Here is a 21112-nt window from a genome sequence, read left to right on the forward strand (position 1 = left end):
CTACAATTACTTGCCATTAAGGCACCACTTACAAAATGAAACGGGGGTATCTTGTACCCAACCTACTGGGCCTTAGCAGAAAAAGAACAGGTTAAGTGAATGGCCCGAAGTACCAAAGGGAATGGAGGCGTGTATTTGCGCTCCTACACATGCATTCGCCAACGGCCGTTGCCGTGTTGAAACACCGGATCCCGTGAGATCTCCGAAGTTAAGCAACATTGGGCGTGGTCAGGAGTTGGATGGGTTGCCACGCACTGTTGGTGGGGGTGAAGGGAATGGAGGAGCGGAAAGGAACTGGCCACCCTACCGCACGTAAACTCCGGCTCAGGAACACCTCTGCGGAGGTTCGGACCTGCCTTCGGGTAAAACAACCCTTACCGCCCTACATGCATTCTTAAAACCTAAAAAGGCACTAGGCCGATGACACAGGGGTTATTCCCAAACTATGGAGGTGACCCGTATAAGAAAGAAATTTAAAACATTAAGGAAGAGAACCAGTTACCAAAACGTAGTCACCTCAAACAAAAATGAAGGGGAGCTCGAGAGGGTAAATCACTCTCTATCCCCGAATTACACTTACAGATTTTATGAAGTTTTTACATCAACCGGCAGAAAATTACATGTTGGAAAGATAGGTTACATTGTAAAGGTTTCGGACCTTTCCCGCGGGTTAAACTGCTGAGTTAGCAAGAAATAAAGATGTTAAACGGCCATTACCTTACTAAAGACGAGCTGCCTGATGAAAGAGGCACTACTACCACTACACGTCCACACACTAGGTTAGATGTTGATCAAGTGGCTAAGAGACGCGAAAATCAGCAGTTTATAAACCCTCGGGGAAAGTTCGAGACCTTTCATGAATAAAACAGCCACACCCTTTTACGTTTATTGGGTCGCTTAAAGTTACACATGAAATCGAAGAAGAAACCTGTGATTGGTAGGCAATTAATTACAGAAATTCTGGATTGGCTAAATTCAAAACTGGCGGAAAGAAAGATAAATATTGCCAACTCACAAATGAATGAACGAAATTTAGTAAAGAACAAACTTATGAATACAAAATTTCTTCAAATAAAGTTCCTACACTTCGCACCAGGGTGCATGATCATAGATTTTTAGTAGATATATCTATGAGAGAGTGTCCACACTTCTTGAGGAACAGAAAACAAAACAAGTTGAAATTCACACAGTACTGGCAACTTCATAATCACAAAATTAAGGTAGTGACATCTTCTAAGAAAATTTATAAGTTGGTCCAGTTTTAAGTTCCGAGTTTCTCCTGTAGAGGAGGTTTTATTGGCGCAAGATTTAAAAGTGCGGCGTAGAGGTACATTTACAATTCCCAATCGCTTGAAAGAATTTAAAATAACTACCCTATACAGGTAAAGCTTTACAATCAAGAAATAATAGGCTATTGGCCGATGCACAAGATTGAATACTGCATGTTGTTACTTTTCCTGAAAATAGTAAGTACTGTACTAACATTATTGTTTATTTTAACTTACTACTACTACTACTACTACTACTACTACTACTACTACTACTACTACTACTACTACTACTAATAATAATAATAATAATAATAACTCTACATAACAAAAATGGCATTAGGCCTACCTTTCAGGACATCATTTTGTTCACCTTCTTCGATTTTTTTCCGTGCAACTTCAGCATGTGCATCCGAGCCGGCTTTCATTCGCTGACCTCTTGAATACTCTCTTTTTATTCAGTTCTTTCATTCTAATAAATGAACGAGTTCTCACAAAACACGTAACAGCGAAGTCGTCGACTTCACCATATGAGATCTGATGAGATCTATCAGCTCCTCTATCACTGTCGGGCACTTCCTGACAACATATCCGTGGAATCTTTGAAAATCTTTTTTCTAGTCGACCACTGGGTAGATGGATTCATTAGGCCCCCTGTAGACAAAGTCGAGATCCAGTCAAAGTTCCTAATGTTAAGGCATTTTGCAGTTTTTTCTCCGTAGATGTCGTAACTCGGTAGGCAGTATATCCCACCATTATGTAAGCACTCTTCGAGATTGTGCTGCTCAGTAAACTGATCTGTTAATGAGCCAACTATACAATTAAAGTCTTCATACTCTAAAAAAAAACTTCCAAGTTAGTTTCGACTGATTCTATGGCGTCATAACATAGTCTACTCGGTTGAGGACATCTAAAGTTAATGTTTCACACTCTTCCTTGTTGCAGTTTCCAGTTTTAATTATGTAATATGCACTTTTGCTCAGTAAGAGGAACTTGATTCTCTGAGTAACTGTTGTGGACAGGGGGTGGTCTTAAAACTGACCTAAGCCCATGATCGTAGAGAAATATGACTCTAAAACACCTTGATTACATTTCGATGCTAGTAGATATTAATATTCTTCAGATTTTACGTTCCCAAATAATCCCTGCAAACTACGCATGGAAACCATACAGCCTATTTGAAAAGGTAGTAACTCAGTCTTTCCATTAACTGTTGCTGATGAAAACAGGTCGAAAATTTCATTCAGAATAACATTCTGTTCCTCTAAACTTGTTCCGCAAACACTTTGGACTTGTTTGTTGGATGATGAGGGATTCTGTTATTAAGAACATCAAATCCGTCACTAACAGTTTCAACAAACTGTACTACATGTTAATTCCCAGGAAAATTATACGATATAGCCATAGCCGCAGGGCCAAAGAATAGTTCAGCAGCTTTTCTTAGGTTTTGTCCTTCATTACCAGTTTTTTGTTTAAAAAAAACTATTTGTTCGGGTCGTCGACCTATCTTTTGCCCCTACTTGCACCATGTGATATGAACCTGCGTGTAATTGGAATGGAGAAAGTGTAGAGTGTTGAATGTGAGGAAAGGAACGTTAAGGACGACACAAACACCCAGTGCCCAGTGCCCAGGCCAGGCATATTATTCATTTACAATTAAAACCCCTGACCTAGCCGGGAATCGAACCCGGGGCAGCCGGGTGACAGCCGGACGCGTTGCCCCCTAACCATGCGGCCGGACTCACTACCAGTTACTAGAAAAGTGTTTTCTAAGTGAATTCTAAGTCTCTAATTTTCTGGTACTGTACTAAGTCTCTTCTAGCTATCGCGCAGTACAGTACTGTTTCTTACTGTCGAAGTTTTAGGCAAAGGGAAAGGGACTTGTAAACATTCTTACAGAGATGGATACATTTCTGTAGGTTGGTAGGCCTACATCTGGCTTTCATGGCTAGGTCCTCACTAACGTTCGAAGTTATCCATTCTCCGAGATATTTTGATTGGACTGACGTGTGGAATTGACTTGGGGGAATCTCTGATGTTGGTGATAAACACCGTTTTATTAATGGCACTCCTCAACCCTACTTTAGCTGCTGTATGACAGACGGTGGAGAGGTGGTGTGCACTTGATGCTACGAGTGTGAGGTCATCAGGCAATTGATGTTTAACTTGTCCTCGTTGAAAGCGATTTTCAACCCCGACTTGCCTGATAGACTTTTAGTCTATTCACGAATGACTTTCTCTAGCATGCAGTTGAAGAAAATAAGGGATACACAAACAATTCCTTGCGTGACAGTTCTGATAGCAAAGCTTTTTGATAGTTCCCTTCTGAGTTTACCTTTTATTTGAAAACGTATAATTAAGAAAACTTCGCTTAGTAGCTTGAAGTGAGAAGGGGCCCAGCCACAGGACATTTGATATCCATTTCAAACAGAAGCCTACCGTGGACTTTTAGTAATAAATTTCAAAATGGTGGCCATTAATGTGTAGGTATTTACCGAACTGTGCATATATGTCAGCTAACAAAGAAAATTAGAGGTAAATCGTTAAAAAATAGACATTTACCCCAATTATGTTCAATAAAATCGTCGTGCCCTATTGTACGTCAGTGAAGAACATGACATAAAGTTCAGAAGAACATATTTCCCGTCAAATGCTCCTATACTATATTTTCAATACATGTTAAAATACAGCTGGATCAGTCCTTAAACTTATTTATTGTAGACTGCTGCCACACTGTGCTTACGGACATATCTCAAGACAGTAACAAAATGGTCGAACGGACTTTGAACACTCATATCAGATTTATATTTAATCTGCAATATGATTTTCACATATCTACTTATTATAGGGAGTTGTCAGGGCGTCGCAGTCTCCACAGCTTCTGCATGGAGTTCTAAATTCTAACCTTAATTACTTCTTCCCTTATATACTGCTTGAATTAGGTGTGGCAGAATAAGGTTCACGGTATCCCTCCGTAACGTAAGAGACAACTTAAAGGGCCCAGGGGCTCTTAATTAGGGAGCATGGATTGGCGACCACGAGGCAACTAGATGGGTGTGGAATAGCTTCCATTTACTTGTGCCAGCCTCCTCCCTTTCCATTCAAGCTCTTATTGTGTTCCGCCCCCGACTGTATTGAACTTTTCCTGTGTTCTGGCGATATCTTGTTTCCTCTAAGAGTGAGACTTCTTCTATGAGTGTTCTCTGTTTTGTATCTTTGCAGGTCCACCCGCTCCAGCAGTGGTGGTCAGCGGTGGCGACAGAAGTCTGACCGTTCAGTGGAACATCACTGGCTGTATACCGGCCTATGTAACAGGGTATACAGTTTCTGTGATTCCCCAAGGACCCAAAGGAGATGACTGTAAACAGACTAATGAAATTGTCTCAAAGAATGTCACTGCTGGAGAAGAAACTGAAGTCACCTTCTCTGATCTGCAACCTTATTACGACTATCAAGTGGATGTCACCGTGAACACGAAAAGTGGGGAAGAGGCAACTGGCACTGGTTACGCAACAACGGCTGAAAGCGGTGAGTGCTTCTAAATCTTGTTGTAACTCTTATTTTAGTTCCAGAAACTGAGTTTTTAAAAAAATATATGCATCTCCATGCATTGTGTACGCCAGTGATCTTATCTTCTGACCGCATTTCTCTAGGAATAGAGTATTTATTTAATGTGTATCAACAAGTTTGACTGAATTCAGTGTTGTCTCGAGGTTCTCACAAGAGGCCTCAAGGTGCTTACTGGGGGACATGCGGAGTCGGTCTTCATTATACACCGAGCTAGTTTCACGTTAAAGAATGTCACGAGGAGCAGGCACAAAATAGTACACATATATTAGCTGTTTTTCACAAGTTCCAACTTGTGTAAACAGAGAGGAGTGGAGTCGCTTACCATGATGGAAGACACTTTGGAGATCTCCTAAATTCTCGCGGAACTCTATTCCCATAGCTTTGTTGCTCTTGAGATCCTTACATATGGGTCAGTTTGAAAGAATCAGTTCTGAAGACAAATTGCTCACCTTCAAATGCTCCTAAATTGCATGAGAAGATAACGCCTATGTACATGAACTTGTTCGGTAATATTTAGAAACGTTATGAACAATGTGTCACGCAAATGTAGAACGCATACTCATCATGCAGCTAAGTCGGCGGCGTACCTTGGTAGAACCTTTTATCTCAGGGTAGTTGCGGGTTCCTCGTCACTTGATAACATGACTAGCCGGTACGAAGGAATGCCTAACTATTCGAAGTTAAAGAATTGAAATGCATTTACAGATATTTAAAGGCGAAAATATCATGAAGTACAAAAATTGAACAGCTAAATACAAAAAAACAAATTAACATATTATTTAAAATTTGCATAGATTTTTCAGTAATTTTGCAGTTGTGCCTAACGGGTTGGTTAAATTCTTCTTCTTGTTTCGTATAGGCCAGCTAAGGACCACGACATTCAACTATTGCATTTTGGAATGGGCTTTGATGTTTGCCCAGTAGTTGCGCATCCTCAGGCTGTGTTGCTCCTTCCTCTCCTTTGTCCAAAGGGCGCCAGTCTTCTTTGTTGATAATCTGTCCTGGAACTTCTTATGTTTAAGCATCTTCCTGAGTGCTGTACGATCCTTTAAGATTCCTTCTGTTATTCCCAGTTCCTGTAGATCTTTATTCACTTCCATCAACCATGGTGACTTGGTCTTCCTATTTTGCCAGTAGCTGAGAATCCGGTTGGTCAACCTGGTAGGATGCATCCTGTAGACGTGCCCATAGAATGCTAGGCGTCTCTTCCTTGCTACATTCGTTATTCTTTCACAGTACTTGTAGAGCTCTTGGTTAGGCCGTCTTTTATAACTGTCCCCTTCCTTGACTGGCCCCAGTATCTTCCTCATTATCTTTCTTTCCTGGATTTCAAGTTTTTCCATGAGTCCCTTCCTGTTGAATGTTAGACATTCTGAAGCATATAAGGCTTCAGGGCGGATGACTGTCTGGTAGTGCTTCATCTTAGTATTACGAGAGAGACACTTTTTATTATACGTATTCTTGGTCAGTTGGTAGGCCATTTCAAGCCTGTTAACTCGAGTTGACAAAGCTGTTCCTTCAGAGAGATTGGATTCCAACCATTCTCCCAAGTACTTAAACCTATTGGTTTTCCTGATCTCTCCCTGTTCCAGATGCAACGTACAAGGAGATTCACCGATGTTCGTGATGAATTGTGTTTTTTCGAGAGACACATGTAGCCCAACCTTTGCTGCTTGTTGTCTGAGAACATTTAGTTGTTTCACTGAAGTTTCTATTGAATTAGATATCAGGGCCAGATCATCGGCATACGCCAGACAGTCAACATTGAGCTCATTGCGCTTATGTCCCAAATAAATGCCACTTGGAATCTCCATTCTAGCTAACTCCTTTCGCCACTCTCTTATTACTTTCTCCAAGGCACAGTTAAAGAGGAGAGGGGACAGACCATCTCCCTATCTCACTCCTGATTTAATTTCAAAACTTTCTGATATGACTCCTCTGAACTTTACTCGTGACCTGGTGTTGCTTAAAGTCTGTTTGATTAGGTTATGGGTCTTCTCATCAAGTCCTAGTTCCTGCAAAATCTTCATAAGAGTAGGTCTGTCTACCGAGTCATACGCCTTTGTAAAGTCCCTAATTAAGGGCTATTCAAAAACGTAACACCAACGCTAGGTACCGAGTCCATCACCTAGAGCCATAATTGTATTGTGGACCGATCACTTCGATTTACTGATATTAAAATAGGTTACTCGTCCTGATGGCAAAACATAGCTCTTAAAAGTCACAGTCAAATGATCTAGATCATGAAATTTTATTGCATCACTTGCGCCATAAACTCACATAATCATTATGATAAATATTAAACAAATCCTCAACAACGCATCTCTCACAAAGACCAAGTTCCAAAACTGACCAGCAAAGTTTTCTTTCACTAGAAGTTCATCTATAACGTACATTAAAAAAAAAACCACTGACTTTTGGGTTAATGCCCTTTTTATCACTAGAGCCTATATTTATACAATTAGGTTTACGTCACATGTGGCGAAGACGGGATGGGAAAGGGCTAGGAGTTGGAAGGAAGGGGCCGTGGCCTGATTTAAGTTACTGCCCAGGGATTTGTCTGGTGTACAAGTAGGAAGTCTTGAGGGCTGCAGAGAGTGGGTTCGGACCCACTAACTCTCGACTGAAAGCTCACAGCGGCGCGGCACGGTCAACTGGCTCAGTACTTGAATATTCGGTTACGGTTCCAAATTGAATGTTTACTGAACAAACTATGTAAAGTTAACAACGATTAAGGTAAAGAACAATTTGAAACCGAACAATGGTTAACATTTACAATTTATATCTATCTATCTATCTATCTATCTATCTATCTATCTATCTATCTATCTATCTATCTATCTATCTACGTACATACAAAATAAGAGTTTTGTCTGTACATTGCTCAGAATTTAAAAAGGATGGTATTTCTGTATCAGACGTGTCCACAGTAACAAGGAAATGCACTTTTTAATTTTCCGTAATGTCTGTCTGTCTGTCTCTCTGTCTGTACACGCATCACGAGAAAACGGCTGAAGAGAATTTAATGAAAATCGGTATGCAAGGTCAGGGAATAAGTCACCATAATTTAGGCTATAAATAATTGTATTCATGTTGAGTGAAATGGTAGTTTAGGGGAAGACATAAATTTTAATTGTAGGAGTGCGCAACTGTGAGGTCGCGTCCGGGAGTTAGTGGTATAGAATCCCATTGTCGGCAGCTCTGAAAATGGTTCTCCGTGCTTTCCCATTTTCACACCAGGCAAATGCTGGTGCTGTACCATAATTAAGGCCACGGCTGCTTCCTTCCCATTCCTAGGCCTGTCCTGTCCCATCCTCGCCATAAGACCTATCTGTATCGGTGCGACGTAAAGCAAAAGAAAAGTATTATTAGTGGTCGTAACTTAACGAAAATCTGTAGGCGAAGTCGTGGAATACGTCGCTACACTGTAGGCCATAAATAATTGTATTCACAATGAGAAAAACGGCAGTTTAGGGGAAAGCCTAAAATTTAATTTTCAAATATTTGTTCAATACTGGTCGTATCTGAATGAAAATCGGTTTGCAAAGTCGGGAAGTAAGTCGCTATTATCTATACTCCGTACGGCTCTACTTCTAAATTGATGTTTTAGCAGATTTTGGCTCTGTCTGGTGGTTATGCGCTGAAGCATAGACATCCAACCAATCCCAAGCTGCCATTCACATCGATTTATATCGGCAGAGCACGATCTCGAAACCTAGTTGCCAACTCTAATATTTACATTCACCACGTGGTTAACCTATCTCGCTCAGCGTGTGTGGTATTCGGTACGGTTCGCGATCTTTTGCATTTTCTTTCAATATTTAGTGTGTTTTTCATATTGCTGGAGGGTTCCAGTGACTCTGATATCAGTAGTGTGTTCCCTTTGTAGGCCATAACCTCTTTCTGTGCCAGCCATTAGCCGTTAGTGACGTGTTATTTCCTCATTCCCTTTTATTGTTAATAATATATTCTCTTTTAGTGCCAGATATTGTTAGAAAGTGTAGTTCTTGTGAATTTGTTTTCAATCCATATTCATTCGTTTTTCTGAGTACTGTATTACAATTTAAAGGGCTGTTTACCGCGGTGGTATTGCATCAGCTGTTCTCGCGGGAGTAGCACGCTGGCAACAGAGGGAAGGCGATGCTCATTTGTTTTGCGAAACTTCAATTTAGAAGTAAGGCCGTGCGGAATATACGCTATAACTAATTTTATTCACGCTGAGTGAAATGGTAGTTTAGGGGAAGGCCTAAAACGTAATTCTCAAATATTTATGTTATTAGTGGTCGTATCGATACTACATAACTAAAGTTATACAGTTTTAAATTTCCGATCATCTTATGCATTGCTACCGTACCGGCTATGTACATAGAGATATTAATGAATTTGGATTTCTGTAAGTAAGTCCATATCAGCGCCAAGTCAAGAGAACATGGGTAAACAGAATTTAATGCAAATCAATATGTGAAGTCGGAGAATAAGGAACTACGGTCTACGCTATAAATAATTTTATAAGACGCCCTAATATCAAGAGTCGAAGAAAACTAAATGTGAAGGCCTACAATATAGCTCATAAAATTGATCAACAATAACATTACATTGACCATTGTTTGTTGTGGTGGGCTTTGTGTCTTCTGTCGCCACTCATCTACGATAGATAGGATTACTGTTGGGTGCCGAGTATTTTTTAAAATTTACCTTACGTCGCACTGACTCAGATAGGTCTTATGGCGACGATGGGATAGGAAAAGGCTAGTGTGAACGGCCGCCCTGGTCTTAATTAAGATACACTCCCAGAATTTGCCTGTTGTGAAAATAGGGAAACCAAGGAATACCATCTTCAGATTTGCCGACAGTGGGGTTCGAATCCACCGGATTAAAGCTCACAGGTGTGTGCCCCTAACCACATGCCAACTCGGCCGGTCGCACCGAGTATAACAGCCTGCCTGAATATTGGCGGGAAGTAGCTGGGGAGTTAGACAACTTTATTCTTTAGCCCGCCATTCCTCTGGTTCATAGAGTTTCTGGTACTATTGGTACGTAACACACTGGTTTATCATAGCATTCGAACTATTCAATCCCTACTCTGACGCACTGATTGGAATGAGCAGTGTTCATATTTAACGGAATAATGGCAGAGAAGTGTTCACGGCTGTCTGCGGCTTTGTCTGGTTCTTTGGACTGTTAGATCGGCACCGTAGTACTGTTCGTTAAAAGTGATACAATATGTGGTTTTTCGTTTGATCGAATATTTTATATGGTAACATTGCTTTTATTCGCTACTTTCCTACTGACGTTTCTGTAATGACCTTCGTTTACTTCAGTCAGGAAAACCACAAGGTCAGTCTCTCTAACAGTCCTGTAGTGAAGCAGCTAGTGTTATATGAAATTAAATGGTTTTAAAATCTGCAATCGATGAAAATAAATTAAGGTTTCCTTCTCGGACCTTATTTTTTGTTCCATAAAATTGCTTTGGTTTGTTTCTTTGTTTTTGTTTGTTGGGGTCAGTTATGTGAACAATCGCACTAGATCTCGATGAGCCTGTAACAACTAAATTCTTGTGCTAACATTCCAGGACGTTATCAAAGAAACAGTAACATAAAGTTATCCAACTTAAGAGAAATTATGAGTAGGCTTTATCCGTAAATGCAATCTGTCCATGAAAATAGCCTATTAATCGAAAACATCTACGGCAATATAAAATGAGAGTGATAATAATGATTTACAATCATGGACATGGAACCTTGAATTACTGGTGGTGAAGTACTCGACTGATCTGAGCTGCCATGACCGAAACATACTCTACGAACACTACCCTGTGATATAATCCAACCACTAACCTACGATGGTGAAGCGGTGACAATACCATCTACCTGCTCTATTTCTACCACCACCACCACCACCACCACCACCACCACCACCACCACCACCACCACCACCACCACCACCACCACCACCACCACAGTGCACAAACACCAGAAATACAATATAAGGTCTCCAAGTGCACCATCCGTCCATCCCAACTCCGAAAGAAGAATCAATCAATCAATCAATCAATCAATCAATCAATCAATCAATCAATCAATCAATCAATCAATCAATCAATCAATCAATCAATCAATCAATCAATCAATCAATCAATCAATCAATCAATCAATCAATCAATCAATCAATCAATCAATCAATCAATCAATCAATCAATCAATCAATCAATCAATCAATCAATCAATCAATCGACCGACCGACCGACCGACTGACCGACCGACCGACCGACCGACCGACCAACCAACCAACCAACCAACCAACCAACCAACCAACCAACCAACCAACCAACCAACCAACCAATCACTACTGATCTGCATTTAGGGCAGTCGCCCGGGTGGCAGATTCCCTATCTGTTGTTTTCCTAGCCTTTTCTTAAACGACTGCAAAGAAATTGGAAATTTATTGAACATCTCCCTTGGTAAGTTATTCCAATCCCTAACTCGCCCTTCCTATAAACGAATATTTGGCCCAATTTGTCCTCTTGAATTTCAACTTTACCTTCATATTGTGATCTTTCCTACTTTTAAAGTCACCACTCAAACTTATTCGTCTACTGATGTCCTCCCATGCCATCTCTCCACTGACAGCTCGGAACATACCACTTAGTCGAGCAGCTCGTCTCCTTTCTCCCAAGTCTTTCCAGCCCAAACTTTGAAACATTTTTGTAACGCTACTCTTTTGTCGGCAATCGCCCAGAACAAATCGAGCTGCTTTTTTTTTTTTTTTTGGATTTGTTCCAGTTCCTGAATAGAGTAATCGTGGTGAGGGTCCCATTCACTGGAACCATACTCTAGTTGGGGTCTCACCAGACACAAATATGCTCTCTCCTTTAAATCCTTACTACAGCCCCTAAATACCCTCATAACTATGTGCAGAGATCTGTACCCTTTATTTACAATCATATTTATGTGCTTACCCCAATGAAGATCTTTTCTTATGTTAATGCCTAGGTATTTACAATGATCCCCAAGATATCTTTCACCCCATCGACGCAGTATTTAAAACTCAGAGGACTTTTCCTATTTGTGAAGCTCACAACCTGACTTTTATCCCTGTTTATCATCATACCATTGCCTACTGTCCATCTCACAACATTATCGAGGCCATTTTGCAGTTGCTCACAATCTTGTAACTTATTTATTACTCTGTACAGAATAACATCATCTGCGAAAAGCCTTATCTCTAATTCCACTTCTTTACATATATCATTGACACATATATAAGAAAACATAAAGTCCAATAATACTGCAATGAGGAATTCCCCTCTTAATTATTACAGGGACAGATAAAGCTTCACCTACTCTAATTCTCTGAGTTCTGTTTTCTAGAAACAGAGCCACCCATTCAGTCACTCCTTTGTCAAGTCCAATTGCACTAATTTTTGCCAGTAGTCTCCCATGATTTACCCTATCAAATGCCTTAGACAGGTCAATCGCGATACAGTCCAATTGACCTCCTGAATCCAGGATATCTGCTATATCTTGCTGGAATCCTACAAATTGAGCTTCAGTGGAATAACCTTTCCTAAACCTAAACTGCCTTCTATCAAACCAGTTATTCATTTTGCAAACATGTATTATATAATCAGAAAGAATGCCTTCCCAAAGCTTACATGCAATGCATGTCAAACTGACTGGCCTGTAATTTTCAGCTTCATGTCTATCACCCTTTCCTTTATATACAGGGGCTCCTATAGCAACTCTCTATTCATTTGGTAAAGTTCCTTCATGCAAACAATAATCAAACAAGTACTTCAGATATGGTACTCTATCCCAACCCATTGTCTTTAGTATCACCCCCGAAACCTTATCAATTCTAGCTGCTTTTATAGTTTCCAACTTTTGTATCTTACTGTAAATGTCATTGCTGTCATAGGTATTCTTTAATACTCCTTTAGCATTAGTTCCCTCCTATATCGGGACATATCCTTGTAACCAACAATCTTTAGATACTGCCGACTGAATACTTCTGCCTTTTGAAGGTCCTCGCATACACACTCCCCTTGCTCATTAATGATTCCTGGAATGTCCTTCTAAAATTTGTATGGCAACCAATATTATGCTTGCCATCATATTATCCTTACCTGACTTCTTTGCTAGATTCAATTTCCTAGTAAGTTCCTTCAATTTCTCCTTACTTCCACAGCCATTTCTAACTCTATTTCTTTCCAACCTGCACCTCCTTCTTAGTCTCTTTACTTCCCTGTTATAATATAGTGGATCCTTACCATTCCTTGCCACCTTTAAAGGAACAAACCTATTTTTCACATTTCTCAACAATTGCTTTAAACCCATCCCAGAGTCTGTTTACATTTTTATTCACCGTTTTCCACCGCTCATAGTTACTTATTAAAAACTCTCTCGTGCCTGTTTTATCAGCCATATGGTACTGCCTAATAGTCCCAATTTTAATATCTTCCTTTCAAATTTATTTTTAATTACCTCAAAAACAGCTTCGTGATCACTAATGCCATCTATTACTTCGGTTTCTCTATAGAGCTCATCTGGTTTTACCAGCACCACATCCAGAATATTCTTTCCTCTAGTTGGTTCCATCTCTTTCTGAATCAGGTGCCTTTCCCATATTAACTTATTTGCCATTTGTTGGTCATGCTTCCTGTCATTCGCATTACGTTCCCAATTGACAATTGGTAAATTGAGATCACCCGCTACAATCACGTTCCTTTCCTTATCATTTCCCACATGGGTGATTATCTTATCAAATAATTCTGAATCAGCATCTGCGCTACCCTTTCCTGGTCTGTACACTCCAAACACATCAAGTTGCCTATTATCTTTAGAGAATGAGCCTAGAATTTCGTGTTTGTCATCTTTAACTTTTTCGTAGCTTACAAATTCTTCTTTCGCCAGAATGAATACTTTCCCTCCTACCATTCCTCTCCTATCACTACGATACACCCTCCAGTTCCGTGAGAAAATTTCTGCATATTTTATATCATTTCTCAGCCACGATTCAACTCCTATTACACTACCTGGTAAGTATATATCTATTAAATTACTTAATTCTATTCCTTTGTTTACAATACTTCTACAGTTGAGCACTAACAGTTTTATGTCATGTCTACTTGATTTCCAGTCCCCTGTCCCCTGTCAACCGTGAACTGAGTTCACCTAAATATCGAAATGGTAAAATACTAAAGTATTGAAAACCCGAAATCATGCACATTATCTAACCTTGATAATATTGAGGATACATCGACCTCCCAAGGGTGCAATCCCAAGACACGAGGATTCAATCAACCTCTGCTGTAGGAAAGTTTCGAATGGTCATTATTAGTGAAGTTGGCAAGTATTGTCAGAAAAGTGGGGGTGGGGTCCGAAAAAATGTTTAAAAAAAGAGTTGTAAAATCACGTCATTAAGGTTTAAACCAGTCATATGAACTTTTCTTATCCCATTTACTGGGTTCAATTCTACATATACTGTATAAAATAACTTGTCCTGACTGATTGATCATCGCTGAGCCAAAACTACTAGAAATAAAGGAATGAAATTTGGGGGTACATAAAAACGGAAGGTTACAGACGTGAAAATCGATATTTTGAAACTCCTTTAAAAATGAAGAAACACATATTCTTTTGTTTCCGGAAAATCCACTTAAGAAGGCGGGTAATTATTATTATTATTATTGCATACTAATGTAATAGATGAAGTAAAAGGAAAATTCGCACCTATATAGTTACTCTTTGCTATAGTCCACGATCGATCTTTCTCGTTTAGGACACATGGTTATATGGTATCTCTCACAGTGGTTATTACACAATGCACATACACATTCATTGTTTGGTTCATGAAACGTTTTGTTTTTACAAATTTTATGGTGAAAACCATGCACTGCCAATCTTGTAATTACATTTCTAAGTTCTTGATTTTCTTTTACCCATCTCCTGTCGATCATTGCATCTGTGCTATAGAAGTCCAGAGGGATTTATTCGCGCTTCTTCTCTCTTGTCTGGATCAGTTTTGTCGCTTGCTCAGTAGATGGCAGGGATAGTTTGTAACGTAAGTCCTCGATGTAGAAGGTTTCTCTTGCCAATTCGTAAACAAGCCTGGAAGGTGTTGTTCTTGCCACTCCAAGTGCTCTTTTCAGATATCGGGCTTTTACTTTCTCCATTGAGTTTAGGTCTGAAAAAGATAGGTTTTCCCATATCAATTCTAATCCGTAGGTCAGCATTGGCGATATTTTGGCACTGAATAAGATCATAGCCGTCTGGAGGGATAGACTGGTTATGTTCTTTATGTCATATATTCCTCTTATAGCAGCTGTTATTCTTTCCTTTACGTGTATCCTGAATGAATTGGGTGTTGTTTGTAGGGTGATTCCTAGATATTTATAGTAGTTTACTGTCTGCAGTTCTTTCCCTCCTAAAGTCATTTTATCCTCTGTTGCTAATCTTCCACCTTTCCGGAACATCATGTATTTTGTTTTGTTACTATTTATACTGAAGTCATTTTCTTCTGCCCAGTTATGTAAGTCATTTAGTGCTTCTTGTAATTCAAGTCTGTTTGAGGAACCTATGACCATGCCGTCTGCATACATATATGAAGATAATGAATTCGATTTTTCTAAGATCTTCACGATATCTGCGGTGGTGATGTTGAATAGGGTGGGGCTGATTGGATCCCCCTGTAGAACCCCATTTGTCTGCAGGATCTCTCTTGAAGTTGTTATTCCGTCCTTTATTTGTATTCTGTTGTAGGTCAGTATATTTCTTATGGATGTTGTAACTTCATTTCCTCCGTTTGTCATGGATTCCATTTTTGCTACGAGTTTTGTCCTATTCAACAAATCAAAGGCTTTTGTGTAGTCGATAAAGACGGTTCTGAATTTGCCTTTTGGATGTCTCAGCGCTTGGTCAATGTCATTAAGAAGATTACATACGGCCTGTAAGGTGGACCTTCCTCCTCTAAAGCCAAATTGTTGGTCTGGAATCAATGGATCTATTGTCTCCGTGAGACGTTTGTTGAGTAACTTTGTATAGATTTTAAGTATGTTATTTTCAAGTGCTATACCACGGTAAGAATTCGGATTATTTGTATCCCCTGATCCCTTGTATAGGACTTTGATTGTCGACTTTCTCCAGCTATCTGGAATTTCTCCTTAGCTGAGGCATTTATTGAATAACTCTGTCCATATTTCAATTAACACTCCTGTTGATTCCTTTAACATATCATTGTAAATACCGTCTGGTCCTGCTGCCTTTTTGTTTTTTGTGTTTTTGATTATTGTTTCAACCTTTTCTGTTGTAATTTGGGAGGTCTTTTCCTCCTCATTCGGTGTCCTACTATCATGTGATTTGTTTGTTTGTCTGTCTTTTATTTAAAATTCGAGAGAAGTGGCATTCCCAACTTTCCATTTGGATTTCATCTGATGTTCTGGTGACCTTTCTTCTAAGTGCTATGTAGGGGTCCTTGCGTGCTTCATCTGCTTCTCTTAGTGTTTCTTTTTCTATAAATTGTGATTTCTTGCTTTTCAAGAGCATCTTGTATTCCTTTCTCTTCCTAGCATATTCCTCTAGATCATCTTTTACATTTTTGAGTCTTGCTTTGTGTAGGGCATCTAACGTTTTACTTCGGTGTTGGTAGCACTCAGTGTCAAACCATGGTTTCGATTTCCTTATTTTGGCTGGTACCGTTGCTGCAATTATAGCATCTTGAATGGTAGTCATGGTGAGATTGATATCATAGTCTTTTAGGTGTCGCTTCGCGCTTTCTATAGCTTGTGTATTGTTTTGTAGTATTTCTAAGTTTATTTTCCCTGTTGTTTTATGTGAGTCAGGAAGTGTCTTTTCATCTATGTTTCTTACTAGTAGAAATCTGGTATGTATGGGGATATGTTTAGTGAGCGGTGTGTTTAAGGTATTCTATTTCCTTTTTTGGTTTTTAACTATGATCTTTTTTCCTCTATAAAAACTAAGTCTATTGTGCTTGTTCCATTGTACGCTATATAGGTTATATCTTCGGCCTTATTGATGAGTTTAAAACCTTCCTCCTGTAGAATATGCAGTATAGTTGTTGTTTTGTTATTTGGTTTGTCAATTCTGCAGTTGAAATCTCCTGCAATAATTACGTTTTCTTCTGTTCTCACTTGTGATATAGCCCCTAATACCTGCTCCACTGTATCTTCTATTGACGTGCCATATGTAATATACATCCCCACTACTGTAATGTCCGTGGATTTTACGATTGTCATGTTTTCTTCCTTTACTATCTCTTTAATTTTTCCTATAGTGTGTTTGAACATAAGGGATACACCTCCCTCCGGTCTGCCTAAAGCTTTTGGTTTAGCATAAGAGTGTGCTGTGATGCCAAAAGGCTCCGTCAAAAAAGTTTCTGTAGCTATTATTACAGCTTGTCCTATCCAAATATAATCTGGTGCTGTATTAACAATACTCTTTAACCCTTCCACATTCCAAAGTAGTATATCCAATGTCTTGCCCGTCGTCTTCTGGAATTCTCTCGGAGTCTCGTCTTTATTGCTTACGAAATCGATAAGTGCGGTAGGTTACTCCATTTGGCCAGAATTCTGGGTCAAAGACTATTTCCCGTTCTTCCATTTTAAACGCTTTGTTTGATCCTCGTGTGGGTAATTGTTCGCATTCGATTACTTTAGTGATACCGCTGTTTGAGAGATGTTGTTTCAGATCTTCTTCTGTGATGTCATCCTTCAGTCTTCCCACGTACACCCATGCTGTCCTGGGTGCTGCTCTTAGTTTTCCTTTTTCTTTGCCTCCTGTGCCTTGTTGGGGGAGTCTTCTTGGTGATTCATATTGTCTTGTATCTCTTCTAGGAGAGGATAACCTGTGTTGGGCTGTTGTTGTAGGTTTTCCGAACTCAATCATACTCCTAGCATTTTCCCTGTTGCTGTTGGTATTCTTATGTTTTGTCCATTCTTCCTCCTTGTTGGTAATAGATTTTCTTTGCTTTAATCCCTCTGGGTCCTGTACTGGTTTATTCGAGACTTTTCCTAGTCCTGAAGCTAATATTTCTGCTTGTTGAAGTTGTGTTTCCAAGATATGTGTCATTTTTTCATCAACTCTTCACTCACTACTTCTAGGCGGGTAAAACGAACTGAAAAATGAGTTGAATTCTTTTCATAGGGATACTTATATCTCAAGAACTGAAGATGCTACAGAGCTAAAAATTGATATTTGGAATCTCCGTAAAAATAAAGATAATATCAGTAGTATAACTGGACAGTTCGGCCGCCACCACCGCCAACGGTCGTCCTCTTCCCGCGGGAAATTTGAATTTTGACGGGAGATTTGAATTTTGGCGCGAGATTTGAATTTATAAACAAAGTCAGTGCTTTTTTGACAGCTGCCATCCGCCATCTTGCATCATTAACCTCAGTGCTGCTATCTTAAAAGCACAAAACCTCAACAACAACGCATCGCTAACCTCAGTGCTGCTATCTTAACGGCACTAAAACTTGTAGGCACGTGGTGGTGGGCAATTTCAACGTGCTTTTTTGACAGCTATCATCCGCCATCTTGCATCGCTAACCTTACTCCTGCCCCCTTTATGGTACTAAACCTTATCGTGGTGGTGGTGGTAGGTAATTTAAATTCCATCTGGTTTTTGACAGCTGTCATCCGCTATCTTTAATCAAGAGAGCACCATGCTGCTATCTTTACGACACTGCGGGCAATTTGAAAATTCCGTCAGCTGACATTCGCCATCTTTAATTAACAGAGCATTGTGCTGCTATCTTTACGGCCCTGCGGCCAATTTAAAAAATTCCGTCAGCTGTCATCCGCCATCTTGCATCGCAAACCTCAGTGCTGCTATCTTTAGCTACTACCTTTGAAATGTGGTGGCGGGCAATTTAAAAGATCTACAGCAGCCATCTTTAATCAACAGAGCACCGTGCTGCCATCTTTAGCTACTACCTTTGAAATGTTGTGACGGCAATTTCCACGTGACAGCTGTTATCCGCCATCTTTAATTAACAGAACAAACAAAATCAACAGAGCATCGTGCTGCCATCTTTATCGTAGTAGCGGGCAATTTGAAAAATCCCATTTGATTTTTCTGTTGTCATCCGCTATCTTTAAACAACAGAGCACCGTGCTGCCATCTTTAACTACTACCTTTGAAATGTGGTGGCAGAAATTTGAAATTCTATGTGCTTTTGACAAGCTGCTGTCTTTAACTACATGCGCATAGCTTACTACAACTATCTTGATGGAAGTTAAACATTATAGCGCGGGACTTAGCCACGCCGCAAGCAAGCAAGCTGCCCTTCTTACGATCTTATAGCAAGCTGTCCTTCTCAACATACTTACCGAGCTGCCCTTCTCGACATACTATTATTTTAGTTTTTTAAACCAAGATGCTGTTAGAAATGCCAGCTATGGGCGTTTGCACAGAAGCTACTGCGCAAGATGGTGGCTGCTGTTATGAAGAAAGCTAGCTGAGAACAGCTCGATCTATTTCAACATTATTTACTTCATATTGCGCTTCAGAAAAGAGAAAAGCTAGAGCATGGTTGTTTAGTTGTGATGTGCTTGGTCTACTTCCATCCGACTTGTCTAGTCGTCCTTCAATATAGAGGTAGCTTTCATGTGGTAAAGTGTATACATCTTGCTGATTAATAATAAAATTAATTTCATCATTGTTATTTAATCCAAACGTAAAAGGTTGATAGGAATGAAGCTCACTTCGTACTACATCTTCACGAGTTTTTACAGTATTCGTAATGTCTAGCATTTCTTCCATTCTGGTGTAGTAGTGTATAACCTAAATCTTGGACTGCTTATGGATATCTGTTAACTCGATGAGTCTTCGCACACATGTAGTACCGGTATGTCTTCGGAATGTACACTGGGTTTTATAGATGTTTTTCATACTGGTTTGAGATGAAGTTTGTAAGCTACGTACGCATGCCTTTCTAAAATAATAAGTTGATTACGTTTATTTACAAGCCTAGGAGTAATGTTACTAATGTGTTTTACAGACACAGGATGATAAAGAACTACTGCTGGTTTCTCACAAATAGTATATCCACGTTCCTCTGTAACAATAAAGTCGTACAGGACGTGCGAAGGTTGTAGATTACTATTCATGTCTGTAATAATATTACAAGTAATGTTCACATGATAATCATCGAAGAGTGTTATAGTTTGATCAGACTCGTAACGTACGTTCGGTAGGAGCTCCCTTGACGAAAATTCAAGCAATGGTCCAATCGAATCAGGTTGTGATTTGAAGTCAATCTTAAATGATGATTCAATAACACATTTATGTATAATGTTGCTTATAGTGATTGAGAACTTGTAACTATGATTACTAAAACTATCTTCTCCAAACTGATCAATTAACGTACTTTCAATATAGTCATGAATATCGTCTACTGAATAACTACCTGAGGGTAGTGTTAGCACATACTCATCGTAATAGAACTTGTTTACACCATCACGCACATTATAGATTTTATTGTAGCTTTCAAACGATACTAGTCCAAGACTATGTGCCTGATAGCCAAGTTCGATCGGCGGATTAAAATAGACGGTTATTTCAGGTCCTTTTCCACGTACAGCAAACGTTCTTTCACTGTTAGTCATCACGTAGACACTAATGCTCTTTCTCTACTGTCTGGGTTTGATATAAGAACATAAGACATAATCGTCCGCACATGAGTGTATTGAAGTTTTGCACACGGTTTTTATTGTAAACAATGTCTGCACTGCTTCCGAAATGACGTATGAGCTCAAAGGGAGGAGGTAAGTCTCCGTAGTTATCAAAATACCATTCTTTATATTTACGTTTTACATAAGCAACGTAATGAGTTCCAGGTCCGCGACTGTTGTCCAAGTTAATTGCGGCAATTTCACGTTCACGTGGGCGCGCAGGTAGTTGGTCGCGCATATACACACCTAGAAAATAACGAATTCCTAGTTGTTTAGCAAACGTAAAAACTTCTTCATGCGTAAGAGCTCGATGTGACAGTGCGTTTAGTAGACGTTTTTTGGAGAAATGTAGATGTCAAGCCCTTTTTTGTATGGTGCAAGCTTCATGTGTACACCTTTACCTCGTAATGCAATTGCCTCCATCGTCTTGTAATGACGTTCACTCCCTTTCAACTGTTGTTTCGCTTCTTCTACAGCTTTAACAGTTCTCGCTACAGCGCTAGCACCGTCCAGCAATAACCCTAATGCTGCTAGGCAAGCAAACAGCGCAGGAAGAAATCCTCCTAGTTTTGGTACAAGAAT

The 21112-nt window shown here is 39.7% G+C and overlaps 1 protein-coding gene across 1 annotated transcript in view; it reads left to right on the forward strand.

Annotated features, from left to right (window-relative positions):
- LOC136866889 (receptor-type tyrosine-protein phosphatase H) overlaps nt 1-21112 on the forward strand; it is an 819913-nt gene that overhangs the window by 282726 nt on the left and 516075 nt on the right. Inside the window, exon 7 of the mRNA XM_068227107.1 lies at nt 4491-4796. Within this exon, the coding sequence (XP_068083208.1) occupies nt 4491-4796 (306 nt within the window). The remainder of the gene's footprint in view (nt 1-4490; nt 4797-21112) is intronic.

This window comes from Anabrus simplex, chromosome 3 (genome assembly GCF_040414725.1).
Source record: "Anabrus simplex isolate iqAnaSimp1 chromosome 3, ASM4041472v1, whole genome shotgun sequence".
NCBI lineage: Eukaryota > Metazoa > Arthropoda > Insecta > Orthoptera > Tettigoniidae > Anabrus > Anabrus simplex.